The sequence below is a fragment of the Lytechinus pictus genome, chromosome 8 (genome assembly GCF_037042905.1).
Source record: "Lytechinus pictus isolate F3 Inbred chromosome 8, Lp3.0, whole genome shotgun sequence".
Lineage (NCBI taxonomy): Eukaryota > Metazoa > Echinodermata > Echinoidea > Temnopleuroida > Toxopneustidae > Lytechinus > Lytechinus pictus.
Window position 1 is genome coordinate 12,399,474 of NC_087252.1, and position 13,310 is coordinate 12,412,783.

The 13,310-nt window shown below is 39.0% G+C and overlaps 1 protein-coding gene across 1 annotated transcript; it reads right to left on the reverse strand.

The window, feature by feature from the left end:
- Nucleotides 1–964: 964 nt before the first annotated feature.
- Nucleotides 965–13,026, reverse strand: LOC129266318 (vang-like protein 2-B). Its single transcript, XM_054904162.2, has 3 exons — nucleotides 12,860–13,026; nucleotides 12,187–12,414; nucleotides 965–5,427 (listed from the first exon to the last, which is right to left on the reverse strand). Exons 1-3 carry the CDS (start codon nucleotides 12,926–12,928, stop codon nucleotides 4,033–4,035), a joined length of 1,692 nt encoding a protein of 563 aa, XP_054760137.2. The 5' UTR covers nucleotides 12,929–13,026; the 3' UTR covers nucleotides 965–4,032.
- Between the last annotated feature and the right edge of the window lie 284 nt (nucleotides 13,027–13,310).

Genomic DNA, 13,310 nt, shown 5'->3' on the forward strand with positions numbered 1-13,310 from the left:
TTGTTTGATGCATAAAAACTCCAGTCACCCACTTAATGAAATGAATTAAGAACAATCACAATTTGAGTTGGTTTGAATCTACATGTAAAACCTAATGAAAGTCAATTCAAGAAACCATTTTGTTTACTTCAAGAAATCGTTTTGTGTTAACAAAAACAATTTTGGGTATCAATAAATAGGTTTGAACGCAACAATGGCTTCCCTTAACACCTCGGGTAAAAGATTCAGGTACATGTTTCATAAAGCTGTTCGAAAGTTACAGGCCACTGAATGAAAGACTGGTGACCTTTTCTAGTGGTAAATGATATACACCAGAATAATAGGCGTCATAGCATTTCCTAAGAAAGGTTCACCAGTCACTCGTAAAGTCGCTCAGAACTTACGAACAGCTTCATGAAACACCACCCTGAAAACAAATTGTACAAACACATTTTAAAAGAATTGTCTATCAACCAGGTGGGTGTTTCATAAAGCCGTTCGTTAGTTAAGAGCGACTTTAAGAATGACTGGTGATCCTTTCTCTTTTAATAAATGTTCAATGGTAATTATATAGCGCGTAAGAAAGGTTCACCAGTCATTCTTAAAGTTGCTCTTAATACGAACAGCTTTATGAAACGGCACCCGGCTAGACATCAACATACAACAGTCAACAAAGACATAGATATGTGTAACATATACAACCTCCTTTCCACAAAACACAACCTCATTTCCAATGAAACATTTATATAATAGAAGTAGACAGCAATATATGATATAACACATCAAGATTCAAGATATCCACAAAAATAGGACATTTGCACCATATTTTTTCTCCACAAGATATCTAGAAATACAAACGATGACAAGATGTTGGATTGAGACGGAGGGTGTGACAAATTACACATGGCACAATGAGTACTCTTACAATAATAATCAAGATCTATGTCATATAGTACTTTACATATGAATTGTTATGCATTGTTCAAAAAAAATAGTACAAGTACTACAAGATTAAAGATACCTTTCCACAGAACAGTACCGTAATACAAACAACCAATTGCTAATTGTTTTGCAAAATGTCAATAAATACGCCAAGTTATCTATGATGAGGATCTGAAACGTTGTTTTCCTATGTTGAAATGTGACCTTCAAAAGTACACAACAAATCTTAGTTATAGTCTGGACCTACCTATAAAGTGAAAAAAAAAAGTGTCATGAATTATAAATAAGCCAGTTCGTAGTTCCTTTCTGCGCATGATCAAACGATTTTGCGCATGATCAGAGGAAGGTCATTTGTACTAAAGTGACATGATGGTTTAAAATCTAATGAGATAAGCACCAACTTTGATGTCTTGATTATTCATATATTCTTTTGAATTGTGTTTTTCCTTTACATCCAAAAAACAACAACAATGCGTCCACGAACGACTGGTATTTCACAGTTTGCCAAGTACATTGTGCAACATGCTATGATATGCATTCAAAGTAGGAATGCAACAAGTACCTTCATAAAGTTTTCATTGGTGTGCTATTCTAGTCACCTGGTCCATTCAATTTCTTCATCCTGCTATGTAAGACATGTTAACGTAATATCTTGCTTTGAAATCTGCCTATCATAATGAAAGAAATGAAAGGTCATTTGATCAAAATTGTCCATGAAGTAACTACGAACTGGTCTATTATCAAGGTTGTGCATTATCATGAAGCCTGGTGACAAGACTAGCTGGAAAGTGGGATGTACTTCCAAATTACTAGGTCTAAAAAATACAAAACTAAGCATTAAATGTATGACTGATTTTACAAATTGATTTGTGCATTGTGGTAAATGCACTCACTAGCAACAATTTGATCTACAATCATAGCTAAGTTTTTAATTGCTTACAAGTATTAAAGCACCTCAGAAATAAGAAGCGTTGTGCCAACGGCCAAGACTACAAACACAAAAGGTGCTATTCCCATACTCGTAGCACTGATTGAGTTATCACTGGATTAACTTGCTTGCATTAGTCTTTAGATCACATGTTTATGGAATGCCAGTTGTCAACTTTAATAGACACTAATTAGGTTGGCAAAGCAATGCAAATATCTTGGTGAAATATCAATTTTGTCAAGAAATAAGAAGAAAAGGATCAGTAAGAGTGGATAAAACTTCAATGAATTCTTAATCCTTTTGTCTTTTTCATGAATATCTCATTAGAGAGAGAAGATATGGCACTGCATACAATTTTGGCAAAAATTCTTAGTGTTTGGAGGAGTCAAAGCAGGGTCTATTATGTCAGAAAGGTTTCATAGCTATTCATCTTTAACAGGGATCCCATTGAATACTAGTAGAAATAAGATGTGTCACAGTGGCTCTTAAAACATATCCCCATTGTTTTGTCTAAGACGAAACATGAGGATTAGCAATGAAAATGAGCTTGAGGGATTTCAAGTGTGAAACACATGTTCTTAAGGCCCTGACACATTGTTCCAGAAGCCTTGCGGGTGAGGCAACTCTCACACAACAAAGTTTTGAGCATGTTCAAAACTTTTCTGCGTGCAAATCAAACTTGCGTGCGCTTCTGCGGGCAACTGCGTGCGAGATACTGTCAATGCAGGCAACCTGCAGGCAACAAAATTTGCCATCTGCAAGTCACAGGCAAGGTTTGCAATGAACGATGTGACAGAACCTTAACTTTTGTAAAGTGAATCCAATAAATAGAAGATGACGAAGAGCAATGTTTTTGTGCACACAGACCAATTAGAACAATACACTTGATGAATTATATACAGTGAAGGATGACTCACCATGCTACGATAAAGATCCCACATGAACAGCGGTAAGTACATAACCAATACGTGTAATGTACATCTACTAGATTACCTCAAAATTTGTGATGTCCACTAAAAACACATCACTAGGATGCATGAAATAATGTGCACAAGTATCTTTAAGATTTCAAGAAATATCATTCTGAATACAATTTTTTTACAAGGCAGCACTTAAATTGAATATGAATAGCGCACATCCCACTCCCCCTTTTCAGATACACCACTGGAAGTGTTCCTTAGTGGGTTAAAAACCATTGCTTGACTGGAAAATCAAATAAATAAACACATGCTGAATTATGTACCAAGGAAGCCAGTATAACACAAGTACTGGAGGGGGAGAAGGAGAAGAGAAAAGTAATGAACATTTGAAAGCATGATCCTTCCCCTGAAGAAACATAATAGTAGGCTCTGCTGGCTTGCTGCTTGACCATAGTACATGTACAAGGGTGAAAATAAATCAAATCAAATTCCGTGTTCCATGTAGCCACATGCACAGCCGTTAGTCCAAAGGTCACACTGGAAGGTCACCCAGGACACGACTCCCTTGAATGTGTGAAATTTTAAAGTGACAAGATTGATCTAGATATACATGTACACCATGACACAAATATGGTCACAGACACACCACAATTTTGGTTGACATCTCAGCCCACTTTACATATTCATGTACCCTCTATTAAAGTCAGTACTCAAAGTATAATACCCTAGCACAGACCTGGGCTCCATAACATAAAGGTTTGTAATCAATAGGAAATACCAATGACCAATCAAGATCGTCGCTGCACGCGCACTCTGTTTAAAATACTGACCGGGAACCAATCAATGCGGTTCTTTCATACTTGCAATTCATAGCACACCTTTGTGTTACGGAGCCCTGGGCCATTCTAAAGCTACAGCTTTTAGCAGGAACTATGTCATACTTAGTGATCTTCACTGACTGATTTGTTCTCAGCCAATCAGATGCAAGGATTTCAATAGCTTATAACAGTTCAGTGAGAATCACTATTGTTTCATGAAATGCTCCCAGGAGAATTGCTGAGAGTTCTTCAAGGTACTTATCAGTGGACATAATGTGGATAAGGAATTGGTAACTGTCACTTCTTCTGTCGATACCATGACACACATACACTGAAGCAGATAAAATACTTTAAAGACATCGACGACCATTACAACAATGACTGACTTCGTCCATACTGTTTACCTTGTCAGGGTTTCTAAAGCAGCATCTTCAAGGTTTTTAGATCAGACTGATGTCTCAGACTGAAGGCGCAGCGCGAAGCGATTCTTCTTGTAGTCAAAGACTTCTTCTCTGATCTTATAGTGAGGTATCTTCATGACAAATACCTGGAGCAGGACCTCACCCTGTCTGAGTTGAAAGGTTGTTCCCTCCTTGAGGGTGCCATTCACCTGGGTGTCAGAAACCAGTTCCCAACCTTGGACAGGGTTGTGATGGTGTTCCGATAAAAGAACGTTGGGACCAGGTTGAAAGAAGGTCTCCAGGAAGGATCGTGGAGCCAGATTGTAGCTGATACAGACAGCAAGATGATCCATGACAGCGTCCATTGGCCATCTCGGTTGCTGTCGAGTGATGCGTAGGTATTTCTGTAGAGGGCGGGCTAGCGATGGAAAGATAGACTGCGCTGCTTCTGTTGGATCCATTGCATGATTGCCTGGATGCGTGTCTTCATGGACACGCTTGATGTGCGTGAAGGCTTCTTCCGCCGCGACGAGCAACCTTGCCTTGCGCTTTTTGACACGCCTCTCATACTCCTGCTCTTCGTAGAACCTCTCATTCCTGCTCTGATCACGCCGATGCGCAGCAGTGGTCATAATTGCCCGTGAATGACCGGTGACGTTATCATTGCCCCCGCCACCGTCCACATCATAAAACTTAAAGTTACTTAGCTTCTGGGCCACACGCGATGTTGTTGGCACACGAAGAAGGTGAGAATTGTAAATTTGAAAGTCACGATAATAGTGTTCTAAGACATGAGCTGCGCTGCGCTGGATGCTAAGCTGACCTATCGAGTAGTAACGACTCATACCATCTGGTGAGCGAACAACCTTCAGCATATACACAGGCTGGAGATGCCGCAACTCAAACATTATTACTGCTATATAATGCATGAAGAGCAAAGCATCGGCCAATGACACTGCATACGAGACAATCGCGGCGTAGTTGGTGTCTTGTGGCAACACAACGCGCATGATGAAGAAGAGCCAGTATGCCAGGAGCAGCACAAAGATGGCCACCATCATGACAAGGCGGTAGAGGTAGACTCGCGGCATCGTTGATCTGGGTTTGCGGAAGAACAGCGCCCAGCTTCCGACTGCAAGGATGACTAATTTGAAAGCCATGCTGATGAAGAGTCCATCGCAGTGGATGCCGCAATCGCCAGGTTCCCATAGAAGTGGCGGAATCACCACAAACGCTACCGGAGAGACGAAACCGACGAGGGATAAAACGACAAAGAGGACGATTGGAAAGTATCGTGTGCAGTCAAAACCGATGCTTGAATCCATGCTCTTTGCCAGCCTAGAGAGATCCTCATTAGACGATCGATCTGACGTGCCGGTGATGGCGGTGGTGTTGTCACCCCAGTTGTCATCTTGAGGTAGGATCTGCACCTCGATTACCTGTAAGAGAAAAACATGAAAAATGTAGAAAAAATAGTTATAGGTAAAATAAATAACCCATCAGAACATGTACATTATAGAGCATGGAAAAAATAGAGAAAAATAGATAACCAATAAGAATGCAATTATACATTATAAAGCAGAAGGTTATGAAATATTTTAGTATAAATTTGTATTGCCTGACCCCCTACCCCTCCCCAAAAGAGAGAGAGAGAGAGGGAAAGATAAAGAAAGAGCCCTCCTCAAAATCCCACACAGGAAAACGAAATAAGAATTTACAAAAAAAAAATCAGCATGAAGCACTATATAGGCCTATTACAAAACTTCTATTATAAATTAGGTAAAATTTTAATTATTTATAGGCAAGAAGAAGAAATCTAGGTTCCATAACTTTGGAATCATCCTACATACATGTATATTGAATTTATTGACAAGAAATCAAAATTACAATACAAATGTAGCAAAATCTGTTCTCTTTATCTTCATTGTGCACATGTGCTTTGTGTACATACGTTTGTAGAATGACATGTGGCACATGGTACATACATACGTATATCGTGGCAGAGTATGATGTGAGGCAAAGAGTGTGGCATGAATGCTTGTAATATTTGTGAGATAGATGACGATGACCTCACTTGACCTTTGCTATCCCATCTGTCCTAAAGTGATAACAACCTGACTGAGATGGCTAATGAATTACCGACAGAGACGAGAGGGTGATGGAGAGATGAAATCATCATTTGTAGAGTAGACCTGGGGGCCGTTTCATAAAGCTGATCGTAAGTTAAGAGCGACTTTAAAGGTAAATGCTAGTTTTGGTAACGATATCAAAATGAGTTCGTACAGAATCCAATGAAATGACCACCAAAGTGTCTGTTTGTATTTATAAAACGCATGTGCCAAAGGATTCTGGAAGAAATTGTGTAATTGCTGAGAAATCAGCAAATAAGCACAGGATTTGGGTAGAGCGTCGGGCCCGACGCTCAAAGCAATAATTATACACTGTCCCACGTGCGCTTATCTGTGTTGGGGAAGTTCAGTCTGAACATTATTCAGCGTAGATTTCAAGATTTCACAAAGTTCAGTTTATGTAACTGTACCAGATCTAGATCCTCGATGATATACTGACAATTAAGCCTGGTTTTACAGACTTTCTCATGAAATCAGTGTTTACTGCAACTACTGGAATTTCTCTTTAAGAACGACTGGTGATCCATTCTTGTGGTAAATGATATTGACCATTAGATGTTCATTGGTGATTCTTTAGCACGTAAGATAGGTTCACCAGTCGTTCTTAATGTCACTCTTAACTGATACCCCTTTCATAAACCCAATAAAACCCAATTATGCGGCTAATAGCAGCATAATTTGGTCGTAAAATCAGAGGAGGACAAGAGTTATCCGCATTATTCTGATGCTGCTATTATCCGCATAATAGCGGCATCGGGACAAGATTTTGAGTTTATGAACGTATTTCCAAATAATGCGGATAATTGCCATGGTGCGGTCACAAGGTCACCCTTTTCCAACACAACCGCATCGGAGGGGGCGTGTCCAGTTGTCATGACGATTATCCGCCTTTTTCAGGACGGGCGCTCGTAAAAATAATGCGGATAATTTTCGGAGTTTGTGAACGCAATTTTTATTGAATTATCCGCATTACTCTTAGGCGGCTAATTGGAGGATAGGTTTTATTGGGTTTATGAAAGGGGTATTACAAAAAGCTTTATGAAACACCCACCTGGGCCCTGTCTTACAAAGACTTATGATTGATGCAATCAATCGTAACTCAATGGAAATCCATCTACATGTATGTCATAATTTTGTCTACAGGAAATTTGCAAAATGTCCTTTGTAAACAAAGAGAAGCACACCTCCCTATAATAAAGGTGGCTGCCTTCCGCGGCCAGGTGAGGTGAATGCTCGAGTGCCCGATCAAGGTAGCCGTGCTAAAGCTGGGGTAATAACATTATACATGTAAAGCAGGGAGAACAGTTTTCGAAACTGAAATGGCTACCCTGGGTAAAACATGACGTTATTATTATTATTAAAGGCCTTCATATGGCCTTTAATACACAGTGCAGTGGGGGATGGGGGTGGCAGTTGCCCCACAGAAAGTTTGAGAACAAATTTTCACCAACTTCACTAAGTGTATGCATGATATCCTTACATTTCACTTCATAAAATGCAAAAGCGCCCAAATGGCAAGCTCAATCGCTTTGCTCCCTCGCTTTCAATTTTTTTAAATAAGTTTATGCATGCTGCTCCCCCCCCCCCCGCAAAAAATGTCTGCGTGCGATCACGGGCCCTGTAAAATCGTTGCATGTACATGCAAGCCTTGCACGTGAATTGCGGGTGATTGCCCACAACTCACCCGCAACAAAGTCTCGAGCATGTTCAAAACTTTTCTGTGTGCATAAATCAGGATTGCGTGCGCTTCTGCAGGCAACTGCTTGTGAGATGCGTGTGAAAGTTAATGTCAATGCGGGCGAACTGCGGTGTCCTGCGGGGGAGCAAAAATAGTTTATACCTGCAAGTCACACTCGAGGCTTGTACAGAACGATGTGACAGGGCCCTCACCGAATTTGGTTCCTTAAAAAAGTCTAACTAATGCTATGCATGCATCGGTAACGTTTGTACATATGTACAAGGTACATGTATGTCTGAAACATACTGTACAGGGAAGCAGGGATTTTTTTCAACCATGCTACATTAAAATGAGGAAAAATCAGCATTGTTGATAAATGGGCATACATGTATCTGTTTAAGAAATCAGCACTGATGATAAATAGGCATACGTGTATCTGATTGAATATAATATAAAACAATCCCTGCAATAACTACAATGTAGCCCTACATGTACAATTTGTATCAGCGTTCTCTTATGGTTGCTTGAACACAGCTTGGGTGTATTTCAAACTTCCCAATCTCCTTCTCATGTATCCTGCTCGCATAAATAAAAACCTCAAATAGCTCCATCTAACATTTTCATGACCCCTGGGCCATGATAGCCCCTTGTGGGTGGCTGAACCTCATGTAGGCTGCGCTGGGAACCACTGGGAACCAGGTCGTGCTAACAATGCCTTGTGACAACCTATCAAAATCAGTTGTGATCTAAGGGCTTGTGTGCACTGTATGACAGTATTCGGTATTAGATCCATTGCAAGAGCAAAATTCAAATACTGTACAAAGAAAGGACGAGGTATGCACAAAGGCTGTGCATTAAACATAATTTTTGTTGAACTACATGGCAATTGTTACTCCCCTCCTATCACCTGGTATTTCACATATTTTGTTGTAGGCCTATACACATAGACCATAGTGCACAACACAAATTTTAATGCTAATTTCCTTTTTTTAAATACATGTTTATCATGGTGTATTAAAATTTATAGGCCCACATTCACTTTGATTCTCTGAATGTAGAAATGAAGATCATGTACAAACACCTGTGCAGATAGGCGCACATGTAGACAGTACTAAACAGATTAAAATGTTGACATTTCTGAGCAACAAATTTTCAGGCAAACAGCCTCTGTGCACCTCAAATAGAACCTCAGGCCCAGATAAGGAGGTTTGATATCAACCGGAGCTTGAGCAATCTTGCTTGTCTATTTGGTTGAGTAGAGTGATGAGTTGGTTAGGCCGGTTTGCTAGTCATAACAAAACACAGTTCATTCGCACTGAAAAAACATACAAGCTGACAGCACAATCCCCTACTAATATATGATTGATGATGTTTGTGGGCGAAGGGAAGATGCAGCAATTGAACAAAACCATTTAGACTAGCAAAAAGGCCTTTTTATCCCAGAGGAATATTATAGGAGAGATATATAGGTCTACAGTGTATGTGTATGTATGTAGTACCATGATTTTCTATAGATCCAAGAGTGTGGAATTATTGAGAAAAGTATGATTATTTTTAATACAAAACAAGAGCTCAGAATGGTCAAAATTCAAATCCTTTCCGGACAGTTTAGAATGCTTTAGTTTCCTGAAAGTTATATGTACATGTAAGAATGCAAAAAGGGAAATAATCAAGGTATCTCTTTGATCAAATTAACTCTATTAAATTCTCTTCATTTATTCATCTTTCAATCTTTTTATATCTACAATGATAGTTCTATAAAATATACATATTTACAAAATATAACATTTAAATCAACTTTTATAATATAATAATACCATGAATTCGAGAGGGAAGGAGACCAACTAAAAAGCAGAGCTTGCGTCTAAAATGTTCAGGTATTGATGATCAGGGATTAGGCCTACATGTAGATACAGAGATACTCTGATTCTATTGGAAACAAATTCTACCTCTATCAACCAAGTTCAATCCATCCCTTCTTCTTTTTTGTCTTCATGAATAGGGCATATAGGCAAGGAAAGGCAGGGCCCAATAACACAAAGCTCTAATAGTAATTGATCATGAGGCTGTTTTCTACAATTGATTGCATTGATTATTGTATACGATCGATTGTAAAAATCAGCCCTACTATCGATCACTAAAGCTTTATGTGAGGGATGTGAGGCAAGGAAAGGAAAGGCCCAAAAAGCTTAGCAATTGATCATGAGGCTGTTTTCTACGATTGATTGCACTGATTATTGTATACCATCAATCGTAAAGATCAGCCCCACTGTCGATCGCTAAGCTTTATGATACTGGGTCCGTCTTCTAGGTATGGAATGTGTGCGTGCATAGAAAACATGCCATGATGAATTTGTTGATAATGATGTGTCAGGTTTGTGGATGACAATGTTATATGATGTGTTCAGGGATAGGCTAGTGGTAAAGATACCACATGAAAATTGGACAATAACAAACAGAGAAGGGTGGTGGGAATAAAAAAGTGCTCTTACGCCCGCGTAACCGTGTGCGCGAGCAAATTTTTGAAATGCTTAAAATGACCTGATTCATATGATATTTTGGTCAAAAAGTGATTTTCAGCATTTTACAATTTTGACGCACGCATACGCGCACGTCGTGACCTTTACATGACCTCTGATGACATGGACAGTTGACCCGTCACCTGAAGATGTGATGTAAATATGGTTGATTTTTTATAATTGATAACGAAGGTATGATTGATGTGATTTTTAAAATGAGGACCTTTTGACCTTGAACTTGTTTTATACACATGACATGATAAGTCCCCATAACTGATGATATTTTGAAGAAAATTGTTGATGTAGATTTTGAGATTTTGTGCGAACGAGAAAAGGGCGAAAAAATAAAAATGAATAACAAATAATAAAAAAGAAAATTTGTACAAAATTAATAGTTGATCTGTCGATTGACAGATCACCTAATAACATGAAAAATCAGTATCCCTGCTTTTCTGGGGAAAATGCATCTGTGAGAAAAAATGGATGAATAGCTATTTGGACAAAAATGATGGAAATCATTTTGCACCACACATGGCTATGTATCCATAAATCAATCGCCAATTACATCCAGAGGAAATAAAACTCTTCTAGACCAGCATTCCTTGTATTGCCTCTAAGGATAAGATTTCACAGACTATTACACCTGCTCCTTTGGAAGAAGAGGAGACTGGATAACTGGAGTTAGGGGAGTCTGGGATAATCCCAAGATAGGCATTCAGAGGTCAAACAAGGTCAAATATGAGATATGGTTTTCACCTGGTAAAATAAACCATATGCCTTGTTTAATAAAAACTCACTTCTATTGTAACTTCTATAAAAAAAATTGATTTGGATTGGCTGCTGAGCACTGTTACCATGGTAATTGACATAATGGCAGACTGGCATTTACAATTATAGTTGTAGCTATTTGCGAAAAGGGGGTTCCGGGGGAGTGTTTCATGGAAGGTTTTGTACTTGATTTTTGCTGACTTCTTTACTCTCAGCCAATCAGATGCAAGTATTTGCAGTAGCTTCTTATAATCTGTAAAGTGACAATCATGGTTATTTCCAATTTGTCTAATGCCAATTCGTCCAATTGCCAACTTGTCTACTATCATTTGGTCTACCATCAGTTTGTCCACTCACCACATGGTCTACCCTCATTCAGTCTAATGCCATTACGTCTAATAACCAGTTGGTCCAATAGCCATCTAGTCCATATACCATACATGTGGTCTATTAAACTAAAGTGTTAATTATGCAAAATGAATGAAAAGAAAATGGGTATTAGACCAACTGGTTATTAGACAAGATGGTAATAGACGAACCGGGGATTAGACGAACCGGGGATTAGACGAAGTGATGATTGGACCAAATGGTTATTGGACCAAATGAAGGTAGACCATGTGCTGAGTGGACGAATTGGCAATTTACCATGTCATTCACTGAGCAACCTTTTCAAGAACCCTGCCTTGCATGAAGTGCAATGTTTGATGTCATTGATTTTCACTACATACATTTTATTCATGTATGTAATCTGCTCTGGGAGCCCTGCACAACATATGGAAGACTTCTACTTTTCAATGTTACAGTGTCTAGACATGCATATTTGCATGGACAGTACAGTGTACATGAAGGCTTTCAATAAGTTCTGTACATGTGATTTTGTGCCTAAATTAATGCTCTAACTCAATTAAATGGGCTTACCTACATGTACACGTACATGTACTGTATGTCTAAACATTTTTCAACTCATACAGCCATTGTAGTTTGTGCAAGTCAAAATCAACCCTATTTTTACCATGTTTATTTTGACAGTATTCCACTATATCGAAGTAAAATATTTTTTACAAAAAATCCTTTATTACATGTACATCTCATTATTGTACAAACCTCATCTCTGTCCTCGTCGGTTGTAGCTCCGTGCGTTGCTATGGTTACTGATCGTTCTACATGAGAATGTCTTTTGCTGTGTCTCCTATTTTCTCCATCATTCTCTGAATCCTCTCGGTTTCGATGTCGCCGACCACGTCGCCCCCTGTGGCCACGCTCGCTGTCTTCGTCCGTGTCCCGGTCACGGTATTTGTTCTTCGAGCTCTTACTGCTCCTTGTACTTTGGTTCTGTAGGGGAAATCCACACAATTATCAAGGATTCATGTTGGCCTTTTAATCGTGAAATAATTTTAGCAAATTAGCTTTTTTTCAAAATCTTTACACATACCTGTAGGCCTACTAGGGCTGAATCAAAGCATACATGTACTACCGTTCAAATGACTGCTATTAAAAAACATAACCGTTTTGCCATTTCGTAAATCATAACTGTATAGGGGAAAAAAAATCCCTAAGAGTTGCTGGAATTTCACATTTCACATGTACTCATCCTTGAATCATTCATTTTGAACTTGTTTAGGATTCTTCTTCTCAATTTGACCAAAAAAATATAATTCCATGATGGAGTGTAAGGGTAAGTCCATGAACCTTTACTTTACCATAATTGAAATTAGCAAACTGAATTTGAAACTGTGACTGCAATTATAAGCAATTTGTTAAAAACCTATTCTAGTACCTGAGGCTGCGGAGTAACTGGGAACCCCCCATTATCATCAGCATTTTCAGGAGCACCGTCGGTATCCATTTTCAATGTTTTGGCTCCAGAGGGCGGTGTTCCCGATCCCGTGTCAGTCTTGATGAATACGGCAGTGACCGTCAGTTTGAATGATTATCTCTGCATCTGGAGGGAAAGACAAGAAAAAAAAAGGTGGACAGTCTTTTATTTGCTGATTTGGAATACAAAAGAACGGGGGAGCATTTCATCAATGTTTGTCACCAGGCAAGTTGTGCCAACCGTAACTGTTGCTAGCTATGGTAACTGTTGGATAATGAGAACTTTATGACAAAAATTAGCGATTATCACTACAATTCTATGACATTTGCTCCGGCAACAATTGCTCCGCTATCATCAATTCCACAAACTATTCAAATGACCATTTTCAACACTGGATTTAATACTTAACACA

What these genes read in the sequence shown, in the direction of transcription:
- LOC129266318 (XM_054904162.2), bottom strand. Translation starts at nt 12,928, where the DNA reads ATGGATACCGACGGTGCTCCTGAAAATGCTGATGATAATGGGGGGTTC. An exon ending in CAGTTACTCCGCAGCCTCAG is followed by an intron (nt 12,415 to 12,859) that starts GTACTAGAATAG and finishes TTTCCCCTACAG; the next exon opens with AACCAAAGTACAAGGAGCAG. An exon ending in CCGACGAGGACAGAGATGAG is followed by an intron (nt 5,428 to 12,186) that starts GTTTGTACAATA and finishes TTTCTCTTACAG; the next exon opens with GTAATCGAGGTGCAGATCCT.